The sequence below is a fragment of the Brassica napus genome, chromosome C2 (genome assembly GCF_020379485.1).
Source record: "Brassica napus cultivar Da-Ae chromosome C2, Da-Ae, whole genome shotgun sequence".
Classification (NCBI taxonomy): domain Eukaryota; kingdom Viridiplantae; phylum Streptophyta; class Magnoliopsida; order Brassicales; family Brassicaceae; genus Brassica; species Brassica napus.
The window spans coordinates 12382447-12404996 of NC_063445.1; the positions used below are offsets into that span (position 1 = coordinate 12382447).

Consider the following 22550-nt stretch of genomic DNA (forward strand, 5'->3'; position numbering starts at 1 on the left):
TTCCCTAAATTATTTAAAATTATATAAACTACCTAATAATTTATCCAAAAAACTTAAATCACCTGTTTTTTTCCTGGCAAAAAAAGATTTATCAATAAAATTTACTCAAATTAACCAAAATAATCTGAAACGCCCGTAACCGAAAGAGACCCGATTTTGTTTTTGATATTAGCTGGTTCCCCACTTTGTTGTCCAAACTGAACAAAAAAAAACAAAATATCTGAACGAGAATTGAATCAAATTTTATAAATAACCGAACATATCTTATATCTGTAGAATTAAAAAATAAAATAAAATAAACCAAAACAATTCCAAAAAATAATAATTATAAAAAAGTTTGAATTTTAAAAAAGTACAATTCGAAAACATAAAAAAATATGTTTTTTATTTAAATAATTATTTGTTATATATATATCAAGAACAAGGATATAAGAGTCTTTTGCCACTTATTGAAAATATATTTTTAAAAATGGCCCTTTAGTGATGGTAAAGATCAATAATGGTACCATGAATGTGGTAAACATGAAATTTCACCTATTATCTATTTAAAATTAATATTTTCTTTTATTATGTCAAATTGAACTAAGAATAATAAGAAGATATATATATATATATATATATATCATATTATTCTGAATTGTTTTTTTCTAATTTTGTATTCTCTGAAAAAATAGAATAATGAAGGATATTGTCATTTTAATTCCAAACCAAAAATGTTTATTAAAAATAAGGGCACTCGCACCGGTTGAAATTCATCAGTCTCTAACAAATTTAAAAATATTAAAAGCTGAAAAAGAAGAAAGAGAAAGGATAAAAAAAAGAGCAAGAGTGGTACATGTGGGAAGAACTTTCATACATTTCTAAAGAATCGGTGAATACATGTGGTATCATTTTACAGGTTTTTTAATTTTAATTTTTAAAATTATTAATAACTAAATTATGTACAAAAATAATAATAAAAATATTAGTGAGGTATTCTAATTGCCATTTTACCACTAATGATGCCCTAACAATGTGATCTCAGAATTCTATTCATTATTGTTTCTTATAATATAGTTTTCAATCCACCATGATTTTTAAATGCTTCATAAAATTAATATAAATTTATATAAAACAGTTTTATTATTAACTTCCCGCCCGTAGGGCGGGCCGATCCTAGTTTTTTTATAAAAAGATGTTGATAGTCATAAAACCATATGATTAGGAACTTTATTTAATAAATAGCTATATTAAAAATATAGTATATATCTATGTTAATATCATTTAAATTTAATTACATATGATAGATAAAATGGATTGTTTTGATTTATTTACCATAAATTAATTCTTAATAAACGAGAGTGACTGTTTGATTTATATGCGCGCACCAATTTAATTATATACGTAATAGTTATCAATTTCTCAATTATTCAATATATATTTATTATTTTATAATATGTATAATAACATAAAATGAGTAATAGTACATAAATATAATTTGTATATAAAATATTAATTATGCGCAAAGCGCGGATCTTAATCTAGTAATCACAGGAAAGGGGTATCTAGCTAAATATGGAGCCAGTTAAAAAAAAATCTAGCTAATTATGGTCTCCATTGTGTATACGAGCCCCAGTTTCTATTTAAAAAAGTATCATATACATGTAGTAAAAATCGAATTCCCTAGATATTAATTCTTAACTTTAATACAAGTTGTTTCATTGACATATTATATATAAATAAATAATACACACGAGAAGACTAATTAATTAGTATATAAACTATAGTCTATACTTAAAGTAAGAAGAAATTGAATGGAGATTCGATTAAATAGTGGAAGAATTCGTCCTTTGTAGATTCTCTTGCTTACGCCTCCATGGAATCACTTGCTTAAACCCTTCGTAAACCCTTGCCTGCGTTTTTAAATATCGAATAATTGGGTTACCTCATAACCAAAAAACGAAAAAAATGTATTATTATGTCTTCATTATTTTAAGATTTTGACAATAAAGTAAATAAATAATTATGGATTTGTGAAAAGTATGTAACTTTTCATTTTTCTGGCTGAAAAAAGAGAACTAAACTTACCAAGAAGTCTGACTTTGTTGCATGAGAGAGATTAAAAAGGTTTCCTTTCCTTTTAAGACGTCTGAAAAGCTTCACTGTTGTACCGCCGTCGCCGGCGAATTCATATCCTCCTCCAGCCCAATCCTTCCGGCAATCACAGCCGCCGTCTCTAAAACGTGAAAAGTCATATATACCCTCAGACAACTCTTTGCAATTCCCTAAACTTCCCCATCTACTTGACCCAAACGGTCTCATTTCCTCCAGCGCCGGGACACCTCTCAACTTCCTGATCACAGCCGCCGATCTCGGTAGCGACAGTGAACGGCGACGCAAATCGTATGGACCGTCGAGAACAGTGGTCGGAGAAGGCTCGTTTGCCGTAGACGATTTACAAGCTTCTCCTGGCAAAAGAAGCGGAGGAGGAAGGTCCAAGCATCTCGCAACTCCTCTGTTTCCTCTGGTCTGGTTCGTTCTCGGCGGTTTTCTAGCGGAAGAACGAGGCTTTCCGGGAGCTTCTTCCCATAGAAAAGGAACAGAACCGGGGATGTTAACGGGCGGTGTAGCTAATCCCGGAGTTTCGTATGGTCTGTTCATTGGATATGAAAACAGAGGAAGCTTGGGCGTTGAACAGAACCGATCTTCATCTTTAGTAAAACCCATGTCTTTGTGTTCTTGTAATGATACCCAATAACTTTTTTGACGTTATATGAAATGGGTTGGGATTAAGTAGACGAAAAAGAAAACCTTAATAGGGAGTGGATTCATTTGAACATTAAAAAGGAAAAGTTAAGGAGGATGTATAATGGGAGAGAAGACATGAAGCAGAAGAAAAGAAAATATTTAAAAATGAACTGAATTAAAATAAATGTAACGCTCCTCTTTTGTGTGCTTTCTTGTTCACGAGGGAAGGTATGACGTTTTTGTTTGTTAATAATTGAAAACGATATAACAACTCTGGAATAATACAAATCCCTTCAATATATGAAAATTTGACGATAAGAGTATGATTAACGATTAGGTTACAAAACGTTACATTTTGTGGGCATTTCAGCGTTATCACACTACACATGGTTTGTTTTGAGGCAGTTAGTCTTTTGAGTTTTGAGATTTGTATTGTTTGGGTAATCCTAATGGACGTTGACGAGTACGTATTGATGAGGACGTACATGGACAAACGGTCAATTTGGCTTAGGGTGTGAAGAAGTCAAAGCTAGCTCTTTCATTGTTTAATCACTCTCTCTCTTTTTCTTTTGTCGTTGTGTCAGTTATGTTTGTAGCGACTTTTGTGTAGAAAGGAGTGCGAAAATTAGGACAATCATGCGCATCTCCTGACTCTTCGCCTTCCCTTGCTTTCATCTTTCATGCACACATATAAACTGATGTATTATGTATACTAGGGGTATAGCCCCCGCGCAAGCGTGGAGCCGGATAAGTTATTGATCGTTATGTAGTTTTGTGTACGGGATTTTGTCGTTTATTTATTCACTTTTGTTTTTCCGTGTTGTATATAATGGTGATGAACATAACATTTGGAAGTCACACAGTTTGACTAAGTTGATATAAGAATGACCGGCGAATTCATATGCATTATTTTCGTAATGATTTGATCGACCATTAGCTTTATCAGCGCTTTCATGTTCAAAAGATAAAGTTTATGAAGTTGTTTAGTATTTACTTAGGTAGTTGTTAGTATATAAAACAAATAGTATAAGTAACAAAATATAAAATTTGAATTCAAAAAATTAAATAATTTATCAAACAATAAATTAAATTATTTTCTTATTTTACCTAAATTAATTTCAAAATATAGAATTGCAATAATTTTTTTTTTTTTAAATAACTCTATAAAAAATTATAAAATTATACGGTTGCAAAATTATTTATTTTTAGAGTTTTACTCGACTTTGTTAAAAATAGTTTATGGTGGACAAAAAAAGGTCGGAAATAGGTAAACAAAAAAAATACACCACTGACAAATCTTGTATGAGTTAGAACCCGTCGACGTTTCATTAATAATCCAAAATAAAAATAAAATCTCCGAACAGAGAAAACATGCAAGGGAAAGAATATCCAAAGTTTATGATGGAAAACAAAGATAATAACAGTTTTTAAAAATGCATAGAAAAGACGTTGACGGGCTGATAGGAATATAATAGATATTTTCAATCACTCACGGCAGCGTTTGCGGTTGTTTTGAGCGTCTGAAATCTCTGGAGGATCTGCTGCAACACATTCCTCATCGACCTTGTGTCCCAAAACAGACGGGCCCGATGATGCTGTCAATCCTACGTCACCTTCACTGCTTGGAAGAATGTTCTCACTGTGCTCCTGAAATACATGAGCGTGATGACATGTAAAATTAGACAACCTTGCCATGGTTCTCTATGATGGTATCTTCAGTGATGGTGGATATAGTGAAGGTACAGTGATTGCTATTAATGGCTTCCATCAATTTGAGAGCTCTCCATGTTTTGGGCTGGATCTTGGCAAGTAGCTATGAATACATCAAACACTATGTTGCTGGCATGAGATTTGAATCGACCTAGAGAGCCTGCAACAACATAGACGGTGAGGTTCTAGAGTATATTGAGCTCCACCAAGCCAGACACACTCGTTTTCAACACCTTGTTCCCTATCTCTCTTCTAATTACTGCCATGTCCCTCGATGCAGTTCACCGCTGCAGGTTTGTTAATGTCGGAGAAGAAGTTATCTGACCAATAAATTTCAAGTTTTTAAGTCTCAAGATGACACTAAGCTAAAAGACATTGTTTTAAAATCAAACTAATAACATGCAAAAGGAACTCACCAGAGACTCCGATCACATCCATGTCAGGGGAATCATCGCTGAGGAACTCAATAACATTATGCACACCTTTGGTTACCATGTACATCCCCATTGCACCACACCGGTGTTACAACTGAACCATACATAGCCATTTTTTCCCTGCCAATGTACAGTGAACAGTTTGTAGCCTCGTAAATCTAATTGACATGCATCCACAAAATCATTATTTCATCAGCAAAAGTTTCAATCTTGAGTCGAACCACACCACAAACATAAAAAAATTTACATCTTGGTGGTACCTGTTGAAAATGACAGCCGACGTTTCGAAGTGATCTGGGTTCTCCTAGGAAGGCTTAAGTTCCAAAGCACGTTGGCACGACAAAAACCGGACAATAGGCGCTCTAGTTGTACCGTCCTTCAGCTCCGCCTGAGACTTACCCAGCCTTGCAGCCTCTGTTAGTCCTAGCAACCAAATAACTTTCCGTTATAGCCCATCAGAACAGAGTTTACATCATATTAGTTAATCGGACAACTTCAAAGCGATCAATCAACTTTGACAAAGTACTATAAAATCCTAGATACATACAAAAGAGATTTAGCCCACTTATAAGTTTTATTGGGTCAGAATGCGGATTTTACTAAATAGGTTTCGATGATCAAAGTTACAAGTAGTATTGAAACATTACAGTTATGTGTGGGATCCACTATAAGAAATCCTTCGTAATTATATATTAGTTTCGGTAATCAATGTACAAAGTATACTTTAGTTTAGTAGTATAAATGTTGGTGTTTATATCACAGTAATCCGGGTTCGAGCCACAGATTTGACATTTTTTCATACTTTTAAAAAATGGGATCCATTTACCTACTGATGTGTATATCAAAACGTAAGTATATGTATGTTGGAATCTATCAAAATGATATCACTTCTTTACGTATTCATTATAATTTAGGTCAAACAGCATCCATTATTATAAGAAATAAAACCATTGATTTAAGCGTGTGAAATCTCTTCTTTTAAACCGCAAATTTTGAAATATATTTTCCCTTTTTACGAAAACATACTAATATTTTGCATTATTTTTCAACACTTGGATTATTAGTCTCAACAAACTCGAGTAACAATAAATTACCTTCTAAACTAGACTAAAGCTTGAACCAAGATCAAAACTAAAAAGGTAGACAGCATAGAAAAGACGTTGACGGGCTGATAGGAATATAATAGATATTTTCAATCACTCACGGCAGCGCTTGCGGTTGTTCTGAGCGTCTGAAATCTCTGGAGGATCTGCTGCAACACATTCCTCATCGACCTTGTGTCCCAAAACAGACGGGCCCGATGATGCTTCCAATCCTACGTCACCTTCACTGCTTGGAAGAATGTTCTCATTGTGCTCCTGAAATACATGAACGTGATGACATGTAAAATTAGACAACCTTGCCATGGTTCTCTATGATGGTATCTTCAGTGATGGTTGATATAGTGAAGGTACAGTGATTGCTATTAATGGCTTCCATCAATTTGAGAGCTCTCCATGTTTTGGGCTGGATCTTGGCAAGTAGCTATGAATACATCAAACACTATGTTGCTGGCATGAGATTTGAATCGACCTAGAGAGCCTGCAACAACATAGACGGTGAGGTTCTTGAGTATATTGAGCTCCACCAATCCAGACACACTCGTTTTCAACACCTTGTTCCCTATCTCTCTTCTAATTACTGCCATGTCCCTCGATGCAGTTCACCGCTGCAGGTTTGTTAATGTCGGAGAAGAAGTTATCTGACCAATAAATTTCAAGTTTTTAAGTCTCAAGATGACACTAAATTTCAAGTTTTTAAGTCTCAAGATGACACTAAACTAAAAGACATTGTTTTAAAATCAAACCAATAACATACAAAGGAACTCACCAGAGATTCCGATCATATCCATGTCAGGGGAATCATCGCTGAGGAACTCAATAACATTATGCACACCTTTGGTTCCCATGTACATCCCCATTGCACCACACCGGTGTTACAACTGAACCATACATAGCCATTTTTTCCCTGCCAATGTACAGTGAACAGTTTGTAGCCTCGTAAATCTAATTGACATGCATCCACAAAATCATTATTTCATCAGCAAAAGTTTCAATCTTGAGTCAAACCACACCACAAACATAAAATTTTTACATCTTGGTGGTACCTGTTGAAAATGACAGCCGACGTTTCGAAGTGTTCTGGATTCTCCTAGGAAGGCTTAAGTTCTATAACACGTTGGCACGACAAAAACCGGACAATAGGCGCTCTAGTTGTACCGTCCTTCAGCTCCGCCTGAGACGTACCCAGCCTTGCAGCCTCTGTTAGTTCTAGCAACCAAACAACTTTCCATTATAGCCCATCAGAACAGAGTTTACATCATATTAGTTAATCAGACAACTTCAAAGCGATCAATCAACTTTCACGATCGACCCCCTATCGTAGCGATGGATGGTAGTGATTCACATGAACTGGGATAGAACTGTGGATCTCGAAATTCTGCCCAGAGAAACATACACTTAAAGTATTAAAACTGATAGCTTGAATATTGATTAAACAAATATGGTATATAGTATTCCATAGAAAGTCAAATTGTCAATACCTTTTCCTGGGTACTATGTTCTAGGTGGAGAAAGGTGGCGGGGACAACGACCGATTAAGCAACAACAACACTGGAGGCTGACATCTTCGAAGGTTGGCTAAAAGCTGCGATAGTTTAATTTAGGAGTAATTTAATAAGAGATATGAGTCTCAAGGTTTGTTTGAGGAATTATATATACTGAGACAGATCGTTTCAGAGGTGAAACAGTACCATAACTGATCGTTGGAGATATAGAGAGGTGAAGATGAAAAGTTTCAAAAAAAATTTTGATAAGCTAAAAGGGTAACGCTTCGATTTATCGGTGGAGACAAAGTACTATAAAATCCTAGATACATACAAAAGAGATTTAGCCCACTTATAAGTTTTATTGGGCCAGAATGCGGATTTTACTAAATAGGTTTCGATGATCAAAGTTACACGTAGTATTGAAACATTACAGTTATGTGTGGGATCCACTATAAGAAATCCTTCATAAATATATATTAATTTCGGTAATCAATTTACAAAGTATACTTTAGTTTAGTGGTATAAATGTTGGTGTTTATATCACAGTAATCCGGGTTCGAGCCACAGATTTGGCATTTTTCATATTTTTAAAAAGTGGAACCCACTTACCTGCTGATGTGTCGCATTAGGAGTGATGAAACTGGCTCATTATAATGTAGATTTACTTTATGTACATAATGTATTTTGCATGTCCAAACCTAAGTATATGTATGTTGGAATAATGTAATCTATCAAAATGATATCACTTCTTTACGTATTCATTATAATTTAGGTCAAACAGCATCCATTATTATAAGAAATAAAACCATTGATTTAAGCGTGTGAAATCTCTTCTTTTAAAACGCAAATTTTGAAATATATTTTCCCTTTTTACGAAAACATACTAATGTTTTGCATTATTTTTCAACACTTGGATTATTATCCTCAACAAACTCGAGTAACAATAAATTACCTTCTAAACTAGACTAAAGCTTGAACCAAGATCAAAACTAAAAAGGTAGATAGCATAGAAAAAACGTTGACGGGCTGATAGGAATATAATAGATATTTTCAATCACTCACGGAAGCGCTTGCGGTTGTTCTGAGCGTCTGAAATCTCTGGAGGATCTGCTGCAACACATTCCTTATCGACCTTGTGTCCCAAAACAGACGGGCCCGATGATGCTTCCAATCCTACGTCACCTTCACTGCTTGGAAGAATGTTCTCATTGTGCTCCTGAAAACATGAACGTGATGACATGTAAAATTAGACAACCTTGCCATGGTTCTCTATGATGGTATCTTCAGTGATGGTGGATATAGTGATGGTACAGTGATTGCTATTAATGGCTTCCATCAATTTGAGAGCTCTCCATGTTTTGGGCTGGATCTTGGCAAGTAGCTATGAATACATCAAACACTATGTTGCTGGCATGATATTTGAATCGACCTAGAGAGCCTGGAACAACATAGACGGTGAGGTTCTTGAGTATATTGAGCTCCACCAAGCCAGACACACTCGTTTTCAACACCTTGTTCCCTATCTCTCTTCTAATTACTGCCATGTCCCTCGATACAGTTCACCGCTGCAGGTTTGTTAATGTCGGAGAAGAAGTTATCTGACCAATAAATTTCAAGTTTTTAAGTCTCAAGATGACACTAAATTTCAAGTTTTTAAGTCTCAAGATGACACTAAACTAAAAAAACATTGTTTTAAAATCAAACCAATAACATACAAAAGGAACTCACCAGAGATTCCGATCATATCTATGTCAGGGGAATCATCGCTGAGGAACTCAATAACATTATGCACTCCTTTGGTTACCATGTACATCCCCATTGCACCACACCGGTGTTACAACTGAACCATACATAGCCATTTTTTCCCTGCCAATGTACAATGAACAGTTTGTAGCCTCGTAAATCTAATTGACATGCATCCACAAAATCATTATTTCATCAGCAAAAGTTTCAATCTTGAGTCGAACCACTCCACAAACATAAAAAATTTTACATCTTGGTGGTACCTGTTGAAAATGACAGCCGACGTTTCGAAGTGATCTGGATTCTCCTAGGAAGGCTTAAGTTCTATAACACGTTGGCACGACAAAAACCGGACAATAGGCGCTCTAGTTGTACCGTCCTTCAGCTCCGCCTGAGACGTACCCAGCCTTGCAGCCTCTGTTAGTCCTAGCAACCAAATAACTTTCCATTATAGCCCACCAGAACAGAGTTTACATCAATTAGTTAATCAGACAACTTCAAAGCGATCAATCAACTTTCACGATCGACCCCCTATCGTAGCGATGGATGGTAGTGATTCACATGAACTGGGATAGAACTGTGGATCTCGAAATTCTGCCCAGAGAAACATACACTTAAAGTATTAAAACTGATAGCTTGAATATTGATTAAACAAATATGGTATATAGTATTCCATAGAAAGTCAAATTGTCAATACCTTTTCCTGGGTACTATGTTCTAGGTGGAGAAAGGTGGCGGGGACAACGACCGATTAAGCAACAACAACACTGGAGGCTGACATCTTCGAAGGTTGGCTAAAAGCTGCGACAGTTCAATTTAGGAGTAATTTAATAAGAGATATGAGTCTCAAAGTTTGTTTGAGGAATTATATATACTGAGACAGATCGTTTCAGAGGTGAAACAGTACCATAACTGATCGTTGGAGATATAGAGAGGTGAAGATGAAAAGCTTCAAAAAAAAATTTGATAAGCTAAAAGGGTAACGCTTCGATTTATCGGTGGAGACAAAGTACTATAAAATCCTAGATACATACAAAAGAGATTTAGCCCACTTATAAGTTTTATTGGGCCAGAATGCGGATTTTACTAAATAGGTTTCGATGATCAAAGTTACACGTAGTATTGAAACATTACAGTTATGTGTGAGATCCACTATAAGAAATCCTTCATAAATATATATTAATTTCGGTAATCAATGTACAAAGTATACTTTAGTTTAGTGGTATAAATATTGGTGTTTATATCACAGTAATCCGGGTTCGAGCCACATATTTGGCATTTTTTCATACTTTTAAAAAGTGGAACCCACTTACCTGCTGATGTGTCGCATTAGGAGTGATGAAACTGGCTCATTATAATGTCAATTTACTTTATGTACATAATGTATTTTGCATGTCCAAACCTAAGTATATGTATGTTGGAATAATGTAATCTATCAAAATGATATCACTTCTTTACGTATTCATTATAATTTAGGTCAAACAGCATCCATTATTATAAAAAATAAAACCATTGATTTAAGCGTGTGAAATCTCTTCTTTTAAACCGCAAATTTTGAAATATATTTTCCCTTTCTACGAAAACATACTAATGTTTTGCATTATTTTTCAACACTTGGATTATTAGCCTCAACAAACTCGAGTAACAATAAATTACCTTCTAAACTAGACTAAAGCTTGAACCAAGATCAAAACTAAAAAGGTCGATGGGTCTCCTCCTCCCCCCACCCCCCTCCCCCCAAACGTAAGTATATGTATGTCGGAATCTATCAAAATGATATCACTTCTTTATTTTGAAATATATTTTCCCTTTTTACGAATACATACTAATGTTTTGCATTATTTTTTAACACTTGGATTATTAGCCTCAACAATCTCGAGTAACAATAAAATACCTTCTAAACTAGACTAAAGCTTGAACCAAGATCAAAACTAAAAAGGTCGATTTTTGTCTCCTCCTCCAAAAAAGGTTGATGGGTCTCCTCCTCCCCCCGCGTCCCGGTTTGCATCTTAATGAAGAGAAACAAAATAAATGATGATTACAAGCAGACGAATATACTGCTATAAAATTAAGAAAATTAATAAGAATGTATATGAATCTGGAAGATGAAAACGACAGTCGACAGGTCACAGGTTTAGTGGAATATCTTTTTGTAATTCGGGTTTTATTTGGACACGGGATTTTATTTTTAGGGTTTGGTCTATGTCAAAACTTTGAATGAAATCTATATTATAATATATCAGTTTTTGCTCACTCCTCAGCGCGCCACGTCATCGTTTTGTGGACTCCACTTTTAAAAAGTGTGAAAAAGTGTCAAGCCCATGGCTCGAACCCGGGTTATTGAGATATAAACCAACATTTATACCACTAAGCTAACTGATACATTTGTACATTGATGGCCGAACCTAATATATATTTATGAAGGTCGGAAGCTCTTGCCCCTCGGCTTCCTCTGAGGGTCTTGAATCTTTGTGACACGTCAGCAACTCCTTTATGTTTGTGGGTCCCACATTTACATAAAGTCTCTCCGATATTTTAGATTTCCTGAGATATAGTTGAGACGAGACGTAGCTCTTCGCTTCCAAGCGTTTCTGTTCTTCTTCCTCATCTCCTGAACTGTGTCTTCATCGTCTCTACGCTCTACCAAGCGGTCTAAGGCTAAGATCGATGCCGCTATTGAATCTGTACGTTAGTTCTTGTCCGAATCTGAGTTTTTTTTTTGTTTCGAATCTAATTTTTGATTTTTTTTATAGCTTAGGCAAACCGGCAGGGTCTTCCTCGGCGAGCCCGTAATGGAGATCTATCCTGAAGCCGATACACAAAACTGATGTGGCTGTGATGGAGATCTATCCTGAAGCCGATACACAAAACTAAATCTAATTGTTTATTGAATCTCAACCGATTTATTTCAGTAGTAAATTTAGGTGTTGATAAGGTTCATGTACGTCTCCTCGCAAAAACCCTCCAAATATGAAACGTTACACCTTCGCTGCAATTATAGATTTCTCTCACCAACTGATGTAATCAGTTGTGTTCTGTCTGTGTGATAATTTTGGTTAGGAAAAAAAACAAGGGTTGTAATCAATTCGATTGATTTGAAGATATGGAAACTTTGAACCCTTTTGATCTGTTGGATGACGGCGCTGAGGATCCGAGCCAGATCGCCGTTTCCATCGCTGCAGATAAGCCTAAGAAACCTGCACCTGTTTCCGCCGTCTCTGCTAAGTCATCTGCTCCGTCGAGGCAGCTTGCTCAACCTGATGAGATTCACTTAACACGATCAGCAAGTTATTAAACTTTCGTGTCTATTTGATTCCATTCGTGGTATCTGATTGTTTTTTTAGTGATGTTGATTAGTGAGAGAGGCTAGGAGTGATGCTCCACGTGGCGGTGGACGTGGTGGTGGAGACGGTGGATTTAGCCGTGGTCGTGGTGGTTACAACCGTGATTTTAGAGGCGGTGATGGTAACAGTAAGCCCTCTGAGGAAGCAGTCGTTTCAAAGCCTCTCTATAAGAAATGTAGTGTATATGGCGGTGCTCGTCGTGGTGGTGGTCGACGTGGTGAAGCTGGTGACGGTGAACGTCCTCGAAGGACATTCGAGCGTCATAGTGGAACTGACAGAGAATCTGTCCTAACCTCATTCAATTTTTGTTGTTATTGTTGCATTAATCTTTTAAGGTTAAGCTTTAAGTTTTGGTGAAGGGGTGACATCGAAAGCGAAGAAGCTGGTTGTGGAAATTGGGGAACACCAGGAGAAGAAGTTGTTGTTGTGTAAGCATTTTCTGATGTTTTATCTCATAGTAGTGATTGTGAAATTGAATTAAAAAAGAAGCTCTAGTATATTAAAGAAATGTGGTGTGTATATTGCTATTAGTTAAAATATTTTTGTCAACTAATATCACAAAAGTATATGTACATAAAAAGTGATAAAATTAAAAAGGAACTAAATCAGAGTGACTAGTATAGTAAATGATGGTTTAAATTTTTCATTTTAATCATGGTTAATCGCTGCGAATGTTTTAAATAACAAACCATACATCTAACGTTTCACATGCATAACGTAGAAACTAATATGAGGTTTTGCCTTTGTCAAAAAAGAGGTTTTGCTTTGGAATTTTCTATTATAAAAAGTATAAATAAATTAAAGGAATTAACGAGAATGATTGTTCCTTCTCAAAAATAATGAGAAATAATTTTGCTTCGTTATTCTTTAAAAAAAAGGAATGATAAGAAGTAGAAAAAAAAATTAATTCCTTATAAATAGTGTATTTTTACTGAAACCATAAGGAATCAAATGTTTTTTCTTATTCCTTTGATCACCTGTCACACTTTTTAGTAAGTCAGTTTGGTAAGATGAGGCCCATGAGGATCGACGACTAATCTGATTTTTATCATTTTAGATTATTAGAATTTAGGCCAGTCAAATGTTACTTTCTTCTCTCAACTTTGATGTAAGATATTCTACGTATCCGTTCGAGAAACAGAAAGACAACAAAGGGGATTTATAAAGATGACATAACGAAAGCCCTTTATATGTTTTTTCTGGCACTTGTATGTTTTATAGTATTGTTGTTTTAATCATAAAGCAACTCGATTGCGTTTACGAAACGTGAAGTGTTAAAATGTTATTTGCAAGAATATCTACAATACAATACAGATGTTAAATAAAAGATTTAAAAGCTGAAATGGTAGGAGGTGTTAAAATGAAATTTGATGATTTAGATTTTTTGGTGTGATGATAAAAAAAAGGATTATTTGGTGTTAGAAAAGATTCAATATGTTGAATAAAAAGAAAGTGATGACCATCGACAAACACTTGTCACTTTTTAAGAAATTTTGATATGTTCATATATTTTTTAATTATTTAAAATCAATAATCACATTATAAATTAAATAATTTATTTTTTTATTCAAAATTTTATCATTTTAAATTATCTATAAATAGAGACTATGTTTATTTAATTTAGACGTAGAAAAACATGGTATTGAGTTTTATTAAACAAAACCATTATAGTATATAAAAGTTTAATGTGCGTTAAATGATAAAATGAAAAAAACAAAAAAAAAATGATGTGAAATGTTAAAAATCGAAATGAAACTTGTTGAAGATTGATACATTTGTACATGGTTTAAAGCCTGGAGAAAAGTACGTGCTCTAAAAAGTCATTTTGATTTTCCAGAATACACATAAAGTAAATATTCTTAGTATATATGTCAGACATAAATATTTATATTTGGTTTTAACCTTTTCTAAAGAAATTTATTTAAAAAGTTGATTTCACTTATCTTAGTATTACTTTTTTAACAAGTCGAATCATCGATTACATCTTTACATAATCTTTTCTTTTTACTATATATCATATATAATATGCCGATCAACTACTTGCAATATATATGATATTGATAAATGATTCACATGTAACAATTATATAAATATATATATACATGCATTTCTCTGAAATTTCTGATAAAGTTTACATTCTATAACCGAGAAAACGATCAAATAAATATTAAACTTACACACTTACACCAAAGGACAAAATTTTCTTTGATCCAAAACATATGAATTGTATTTACAGAGCCAAATTAAATATAAATTTAGTCAATTTTAATTTTCACTTAGCTGACGTTTATTTTTAAACGGAAATCATACTACGTCATTTGCTAAAATAAAATAAAAACAAGAAAATTCAGCATAAAAATATTATCTTGCGTGATGGAATTTAGTTTTTTTTTAACATTTCAATGTAATACCCGATTTTTTCTATAATATTATTTATTTTGCTAGGGCATATATATGATTTAATCTTTTCACATTAAAAACAAATCAAATGAAAATCAATTTAGACAGAGGATAATGCAGAATTGGCTCATAGATTGAAGGGCAAGATAGACTACTACTTTAAACCAACTCCATTGGGGGATTTTAAAGAGGAATTTTTTTTAAAAAAAGGCGAAAAAATAAATAAGAAAATAGGAAAAATTATAGAACCGGGTCTTAGAGCAACATTATCGGACAGAAGTTCTTAAAATATTTTTTCCTTTTTTTTTTGTTTTCTGGTTTTTTTTTTTTTAAAAAAAATCAATCAATCGCGGGTCACCACGTGTCGTGGGGCCCGCAAACAGTGCAGAGACGCAACAAGGACGTTCCCTATTTAACGACTTCTCTCCCTTGTCCTTTCTTGGTTTTGCCAAATGTGGTCCCCCTCCCCCTAAGGACACCACCAAGGACCTGCAATATTGTTGCTCTTAGGAAAGGATTTTAAGAGCTGCTAAAAACTCCTTACGTGTCTCCTCCTCTTTCGATTTCTGTCTCTCTCTTCCTTGTCTCTCTCTTCCCTGTCTCTTTCTTCGACTCTTCGTCGATCAATGCCAACCAATCTCCATCACCATCAAGGTCTACGATCCGAATCCAATTACGCGCTCTTCGATCTCGCTAAAGACAGGAAAGAAGACGGAGCTGCCGGCTCTTACGCGACTGCTACACGCGGCGATGTTGGTCCCGAGACGTCGGAGAAACGGGACATCACTGACTTTTGTTGTTAGATTCCATTGATGCATGAATCATTCTGTGATCTTAGTGATGTGATTAGTGTTGAGGTTAGTTTGATCTTAGATCAGACCAGTCTTGAATAATGATTGTAGTCTTGTGGTTACTGATGTTTTTGAGCTTGATCTTGTTATTGCGTGTCAGAAATGTTGGTATGGATATGATAACAAAGTCTTTTCTTTGTGTGTTGTCAGGTACTAGATGTACCGGCTTTGCAAGATGATTTTTATTTGAATCTGGTAGATTGGTCTACACAGAATGTTCTTGCGGTGGGACTAGGAAACTGCGTGTATCTGTGGAACGGTTGTAGCAGCAAAGTGAGTGTACTTTCTTTCCCACTTTCAATTTTCTAAGAAACTTTTCTAAATGTTGATTACTTCATTGAATTTCAACACGTAACTAAGCTATGTGATCTTGGGGCTGATGATAGTGTTTGCTCCGTGGGTTGGGCGTTTCGTGGAACCCATGGATCCTCAAAAGAAGGTTACTTTCTGCTTCTCTTCTTTCTATCTATGTTTGGTGATGAAGTGATTGACTGTTTTGTCGGAATTGTAGACATGATTTGATTGAACTTGATAGTTATTGTCTTCTGTCTGCCCTTGTAGATTAAGATTTCAGTGACAAATATATGGTCTATAAGAAAGATAGCGAAAGCTTTTGACATCATAATTGACGCCAAAAGAACTCTCAGGGAGATCAAACTCCTTTGCCAGGCGAGCAATCATGTAAGTTGTTCTGTCTCATTTGTCTCTTAACAAACATTAACAAGCAGCTTCACATTGAGAATATATGGTGTAGTTTAGTTGTTATTTCTGTTCTCATCACAATCTGTGTTTTAATGTTCTGTTTTTGTTCTCATCACAATTTGTGTGTTTAATCTTCTGTTTCTGTTGAAACATTGAGTTTTAACTGATATGCATTGTATTCACGATCCTTGCGTTGCAATGTTTGTATGAACTGATAAAGTTTGCATTTCAGTTGTTTATGTTCTGATCGTGTAAACTCAACTGATAAGCATTTGCATTTCAGTTTTCAAATCTTAAAACATGAAGCTCACATAATTATACATAACTACATAATTTCTTGAGATACATTTGCTTATAATATTTTTGCTTTACAATCTTATAAAATCCAATCATTCAACATTTAAAAAAAAAAAAAAAAAAAAAAACCTCAGTGAAGTTCTTCCATTGGAAGAGGAAAAAATTAAATTAAACGTCAGAAGGCTGCAGAGTCGAGGCTCCTTGAAATCAAAGAGAGGAAGGAACGACTTGGACGTTCAACTAAAGCTGCTACCTTGTCAACTCCGGTTGGTTCTGGTGAAGAAGAAGAAGAAGATATTACAGATGATGACAGCGAAGAAGAGAGAGATGTTCGTCCTCTGTTTTGTTACGCTCTGTGTTATTTCTAAATCATTTTTGTTTGCTAAATCTTATGTGTTGTATGGCTTTATCTGATGGTTAAGATTCATTTCAGGCTATTGATCTGATGGAAATGCTTAATAGAGTCTCTGCAATCAAGGAACAACAGTTGAAGGTATTGCTTTCTTTCTTTACAAGGCAAATGACTCTTTGATAGGCATATGCAAACTAAGAAAATGTTACTTTGAATCCCATGATTAGAATGGAGAGGATGAGTTTTCTCGGGATGCTCTTGATGATCGCATAAAGAAAGCTGAAACCTGGCACAGAGATGCTGCTGCGAGGGTACTGTACTCTAGACCGGCACAACCAATCACTTTTGCTTCAGTATCACAGGGTCATGAACACAAGCACCAACCTATGATATTCGGTCCAGCCAGTATAGTGAATGGAGGTCTCTCTTCAGAGATAGAGCGGATGATAGCTCAGGTTTTCCAACCAAGTCACAGGTAATACACAAGATCATACTCATCGCAAATCTTGTACCCAATCTGTGAGATACTTTGGTTTGTAGGATGCCAACTATGAGTATAGAGGATGCTGGGTTAACAGAGATGAATATAGTGAACGATTGGCAAGAACAGACTAAAAAGGCAATTGAAGAAGCAATTACATCATGGTACAATGATAAACCTCTGAGAAGAAAGGAAGAAGATGAAAATGATGACGAAGATGAGGAAGCTGTGATGGAAGCTAGAGCTTTCGATGATTGGAAGGATGGTAATCCTCGTGGTGCAGGTAACAAGAAACTCACACCTTGTAGCTGAGATTATAGACTTAACACATTCTCCCTCTTTGTTTCTTTACCAAACTCTCTTCTTTCACTTGTGTACCATCTTCTTTCTACTCTTAAGACATATAATGTTACAGATTCATAAATCTAACTGCTGGAATCAATCTCATTTTTGGAATAATAATTTTAAAATACACCGACCATAGATGCAGTGTACTAATATTTAATGTGACTGGATCTGAAACTATCTATTATTTATTTGTCATCAATTATTGTGCGACCCACATTCAATCACACAGCACACAAGTTAGTGGGGGAATATAAAACAAAGAAAAACGAGAAAGAGGCATACAATACAACAAACACATGTTGCTTGTCGGTACAATGAACATATCACTAACATGTAAAGCCAGGAGAGTCAACCTCCTGTAAACAACACATTCTGTGATCTTAAAAATAAAGAAGATTAAAAAAAAAAAGGGATCAGTTTCGATCCAGAAAACGAGTAACCCAGATGCAAAAGAATGAAAGTGAAAAATGTTGATGCAGATTGAAAACAACAGATGTACATTACTTTAGCCATTGACGCATTGAAAACCTTGACAAACCCAAAGCCAGATTCCGAACAGAGCCGCACAGATGCAGAAGTCGAACATCAAAACCACCCAGACATGTTTCTTCCACATCTGTTTCGCCTTATGATGATCCGTCAACAACCCATTCCTCAGTTCCTTGCGCGACACTCCACCGTCCCCGTTCCCGTTCCCGCACAAATCAACCTTCTTCTCCGACGCCCCATCGACCACACCAACTTCACCAGAATCATCCGCATGCAACAACCTCTTCTTCTTCTTCAACGCCTTCAACGGCTTCCCCAGAAGCGGAATCAAAGCCGCTCTCCTCCCTTTCGTGGAATCAATACTCAAATTCCGACTCTCCCTCGCCACGACCAAATCCATGTCCAATTCCAAATCCACGTCGACACCACCACCGCCGACTATCTCCGCGAAAACTGGATCCATCTTCGCTTGGAGACAACGCGGAGAAGGATCCAGCAAGGCTTCGGATCCTCCACCGACTCTGATCAGATCTTCAAAGGCTGATCTCAGCCGATTCAGGATCCGAAAAGATTCATGTTTCTCCATGGGTTCGTCCGTAATCGCGAAGTAGACGAAGGAGTCGTCATCGATCGCGAACGTGTAGGTCTTCTTACGAACTGTGTGGGAGAACATTGAATGGTGAGGAGGCGTGTTCTCGATGCATCTCAACGCCACGTCTTCGATTCCCGGCTCTTCCTTGGAAGCGAACTCGGCGAGGACGACGGTTCCTTTCGCGATGCATGTGTACGACAATAGGCTTGGATTCGAAATCATCTTTAACAGATCGTTAGGTTTTCATTCAGAGATCTCGTATCGCAACAATGGAAAAAAATGCTGCGATGAGATTAGAGAGATTCGGAGTATTTTTTTTGTCTCTCTCTAGAAATCTTATCAACTGTTTTCTCTCTCTGTGTTTTTCTTTCTCTAGGGTTTGCGGAATTTTCTAGGTGAAGGAAGACAATTCATTATTGGAGAAGACGATGCAGAATAGAAGAAGAATATAGTACTGACTCTTTTTTGTCTAACCACCATCGTAAAGTTTCATATTTACAAGACTGTCCCCAAACTTTTACAGCCGTGTGATTCTGCACCCACCAATCAAATTGAATGAATCATATTCGACATAAAAAGGTATCCAGAAGAATTTGAAAAAAAAAATGAAAACCCAACAATCCGATGAATAGCTTTACAAAAATAAACTGTATAGATATTAAAAAATCTAAATTCATTTAAGCTTAATATGTACCTAAAATATTAGTATAGCCCAATCTAAAATGGATTTTTTTATTATTCAATCAAAAGTATTATTCGAAATACGAACAACAATATCCAAATCCAAACGAGTATTCCAAAGGACTGCTAAGACTAATGGTCCAACTAGTCCATTTACGGGATAGGGTGGGTAACTCCACGTAAGAGATGCTTACCACTTTTGGACCGGATTACCGGACCCTACTCATATCCGATCCAACGAATTCAATGAAGCCCAAAACGGAGCCCACGTCTCACAAGTTACTGTTCTCGCGTGATTTCCACCACGAGATTTTCCAGAGGGCATGAGAAACGTGGCCTTATAACATCGCAAAGAAACTGAAACCCGTCTGAATCCAATCAAAAGATGGATCAACCCGACCCGAGAAACGCTTCTGGCCTGGTCCTCTCCGCCACCGAACCGATGCGGTCGTTTCTCGCGTTGGCCTGCGATGATCATCGCCTCTCCGAGGAGCTCAGAGATATCGCTTCTGATCTGCGCTCAAGGAACACCGTTCCGTACAAATTGCTCCGCGCTATATGGACCGGATCCGATCCTTCGACCAGACCGGACTTGTTGGGACTTTTCTCCGGCTCCGGTTTCGTCTTCACCAGTCCCAAACCGAGAGAAAAGGTAAATGAAAGCTCCAATTTTTACATTTTAATCCAATTTCAATTTATCTTTCTGGGGCTGGGCTAGAATCCGGCGAAAATTGGCCTGGTTAGATTCTGTTCGGACAGTCCGACAATGAATGAATCATAATTTGGTAGGGAGTCATGGAACATTACTAGGTATGAACACAACTTTGTTTTGTCTGATTCATATTGAAATCCAAATATGAATTTTTTTTTTTGGTTAATGGGAATAATCGAGCATAACTAATGAAACGACGGTCGTTACTCCTTCTATGCTGAATGCATTCGAGGATGCTTGTGGTTTCTTTGTGAGTTTTAGTGTTTAATTTGATCTGATTTTTGATCTTGGTAGAGTGAAGAACTGAAGCTGAGATTGCTTAAGCTGAGAGACATAGCAGAGAGGAAGGAGTATGCCGAGCTTGTTAAAGATATTACACCTAGGAAACAAGTCGAAGAGCCTTTCTCCTCTTACAAAGACCAGCTCGGTTTTGGTAAATCATTTTTGCTCACTTCTTGATAACTTTTCTTGCCAAAATGTATTACACAAATAAGTCACTGAAGATTTCGTTTGATCGTTTCTATAGGTTTACACGTTGGTCTTACCATGTTCACTGGATATTTGGTTGGGTACGCTTCCTTCAGAGCTTTGTTCAACCGCAACCCCGCTTTGGTATGTTTTGTTTGTCAAATCATTTTGTGAAATTTTGGAAACATTTCAGGATTAAGTGTGAGTAATCATGTGTCTTCGGATTTCAGAGTGCTGCTGGTGGGATTCTTGGACTAGTTTTGGCGATGCTTGTGGAAACGCTTCTGTTTATAATCAAAACATCTAAAGATGATCAGATTCAGAGCTCTCAATCATCGTCATCATTCACTCCCACTACTAAAAAGAATCAATAGAACTTGTTTTTGCCTTCTCGTTCTCTGGTTCTACTGAGGATAGAAATTTAGCTTGGATGTATCTGATATGATCGAGACCATTCATCTAACACAAAAAAACAGAAAGTTATCTGAAACAATTGAATTTTTTTTCTTATGTATTAAGCTGTCTTTTCTTTTATGGTTGTTAAATTTGTATTAATCTATCCTTTTCTATTAAGCAAGTTTATTTGGAATTATGTTGTTTTTCCTTCTTCACTTGCATAGACCAAAAGACCAGATAAAAATTAGAACTGTCTTGACGTTTTGAGGCCTCTCAAACCATAGTTTGTCCATCAGAAGTCGACATGAGATGGATAATAAATCCATTTTCAAAAATATTTTGTGATTGTATTACTTACCTAATTTGACAAAGATACAGTGACAAGAGTTGTAGATAATTCTCTAGTCTTTTTTTTTCGGTAAGAATACATTGCTAAAAATTTTTATATATTAAAACAGAAGTACAAATAAAAAATAACCATAATTTTTTCTCAATAATTACTATCTATGCCACTGTCATCACAACACAGTCGTTTTAACAGCTTTAGATCACTCATTTCTTTTGGTTCTCTCCCCTCTTCTAGAGAGAGAGGTTTCTCTCGATATTTCATCATTCTTATCAAACTATCATCTTTCGGAAGGATTCCCCTTTTTTGTGTGTTAAAATAATTTTCGATCATCTAGATCGATTTTTTTTCTTCGCTTAGCAATACTTTGTAGTGTTTTCGACCTAAATCTGAGCAATTCTTCGTGTTACATTTTCTATTCTTCAGTTACAAAAAAAAAATATTTTCTATTCTCTGATCTTGCGTCGATGTAATAAAGGTTTCGATCTATAATCGGAAAGCATGCCGTAGCCCTCTGTTGCTTCACTCAATCCCGACCAACATCTCTTCAACTAAATATTCTATCTTTGTTTGGGTAACGTTGCATCTGCTTTACCGCAGTCCTTAGTGGGCGGTGCAAGATCTCTAGGTCAAAATTAAGCCGGAGACGTGGATGTGTTCCTTGGGATATATGTTGAAGATTGGAGCTGAAATAGGTTGGCGACTGAAGAGATGCTATGCTTGAATTGGTATTGGAGTTTAGAGAAGTGTTCGTGAGGTTTCAAATCTCTGTACGGTAAAGAAAGAGCAAAAGCGAAATCGGAAAATTTCACGGTGGCGAAGAGCTCCGGCGGCCATGATGTTTTCAGCATGAAGGACACGTTGCTTGATACACTTATCAGAAACAGCTT

At 35.9% G+C, this 22550-nt stretch overlaps 5 protein-coding genes and 1 pseudogene across 5 annotated transcripts; 3 read left to right on the forward strand and 3 right to left on the reverse strand.

Moving 5' to 3' along the window:
• Positions 1 to 1615: 1615 nt before the first annotated feature.
• Positions 1616 to 3420, reverse strand: LOC111201883. Its single transcript, XM_022694218.2, has 2 exons — positions 2068 to 3420; positions 1616 to 1892 (listed from the first exon to the last, which is right to left on the reverse strand). Exons 1-2 carry the CDS (start codon positions 2704 to 2706, stop codon positions 1806 to 1808), a joined length of 726 nt encoding a protein of 241 aa, XP_022549939.1. The 5' UTR covers positions 2707 to 3420; the 3' UTR covers positions 1616 to 1805.
• A 5092-nt stretch (positions 3421 to 8512) lies between these two features.
• Positions 8513 to 10906, reverse strand: LOC111201681 (annotated as a pseudogene).
• Positions 10907 to 12304: 1398 nt separating this feature from the next.
• On the forward strand, positions 12305 to 12892 carry LOC106356049 (RGG repeats nuclear RNA binding protein A-like). The gene is made up of 3 exons (XM_048748751.1): positions 12305 to 12488; positions 12559 to 12830; positions 12881 to 12892. The coding sequence occupies exons 1-3, from the start codon at positions 12305 to 12307 to the stop codon at positions 12890 to 12892; spliced, it is 468 nt and encodes a 155-aa protein (XP_048604708.1).
• Positions 12893 to 16187: 3295 nt separating this feature from the next.
• On the forward strand, positions 16188 to 18075 carry LOC106357410 (PP2A regulatory subunit TAP46-like). The gene is made up of 5 exons (XM_013797084.3): positions 16188 to 16235; positions 16358 to 17124; positions 17229 to 17288; positions 17375 to 17622; positions 17688 to 18075. Exons 3-5 carry the CDS (start codon positions 17241 to 17243, stop codon positions 17938 to 17940), a joined length of 549 nt encoding a protein of 182 aa, XP_013652538.1. The 5' UTR covers positions 16188 to 16235; positions 16358 to 17124; positions 17229 to 17240; the 3' UTR covers positions 17941 to 18075.
• Positions 18076 to 18240: 165 nt separating this feature from the next.
• Positions 18241 to 19506, reverse strand: LOC106354753 (phytolongin Phyl2.2). The gene has a single exon (XM_013794775.3). The coding sequence runs from the start codon at positions 19277 to 19279 to the stop codon at positions 18482 to 18484; it is 798 nt and encodes a 265-aa protein (XP_013650229.1). The 5' UTR covers positions 19280 to 19506; the 3' UTR covers positions 18241 to 18481.
• A 521-nt stretch (positions 19507 to 20027) lies between these two features.
• On the forward strand, positions 20028 to 21510 carry BNAC02G14800D. The gene is made up of 4 exons (XM_013794774.3): positions 20028 to 20390; positions 20745 to 20883; positions 20977 to 21062; positions 21149 to 21510. The coding sequence occupies exons 1-4, from the start codon at positions 20124 to 20126 to the stop codon at positions 21290 to 21292; spliced, it is 636 nt and encodes a 211-aa protein (XP_013650228.1). The 5' UTR covers positions 20028 to 20123; the 3' UTR covers positions 21293 to 21510.
• Positions 21511 to 22550: the final 1040 nt, after the last annotated feature.

Excerpts from the sequence above, each read along its gene's own strand:
- LOC111201883 (XM_022694218.2), bottom strand. The coding sequence starts at position 2,706 with ATGGGTTTTACTAAAGATGAAGATCGGTTCTGTTCAACGCCCAAGCTT. Across the intron at positions 1,893-2,067 it reads CAACAAAGTCAGACTTCTTG|GCAAGGGTTTACGAAGGGTT; the intron begins GTAAGTTTAGTT and ends TTAAAAACGCAG.
- LOC106356049 (XM_048748751.1), top strand. The coding sequence starts at position 12,305 with ATGGAAACTTTGAACCCTTTTGATCTGTTGGATGACGGCGCTGAGGAT. Across the intron at positions 12,489-12,558 it reads TCACTTAACACGATCAGCAA|TGAGAGAGGCTAGGAGTGAT; the intron begins GTTATTAAACTT and ends GATGTTGATTAG.
- LOC106357410 (XM_013797084.3), top strand. The coding sequence starts at position 17,241 with ATGGAAATGCTTAATAGAGTCTCTGCAATCAAGGAACAACAGTTGAAG. Across the intron at positions 17,289-17,374 it reads TCAAGGAACAACAGTTGAAG|AATGGAGAGGATGAGTTTTC; the intron begins GTATTGCTTTCT and ends TCCCATGATTAG. Across the intron at positions 17,623-17,687 it reads GTTTTCCAACCAAGTCACAG|GATGCCAACTATGAGTATAG; the intron begins GTAATACACAAG and ends TTTGGTTTGTAG.
- LOC106354753 (XM_013794775.3), bottom strand. The coding sequence starts at position 19,279 with ATGATTTCGAATCCAAGCCTATTGTCGTACACATGCATCGCGAAAGGA.
- BNAC02G14800D (XM_013794774.3), top strand. The coding sequence starts at position 20,124 with ATGGATCAACCCGACCCGAGAAACGCTTCTGGCCTGGTCCTCTCCGCC. Across the intron at positions 20,391-20,744 it reads GTCCCAAACCGAGAGAAAAG|AGTGAAGAACTGAAGCTGAG; the intron begins GTAAATGAAAGC and ends TGATCTTGGTAG. Across the intron at positions 20,884-20,976 it reads CAAAGACCAGCTCGGTTTTG|GTTTACACGTTGGTCTTACC; the intron begins GTAAATCATTTT and ends TCGTTTCTATAG.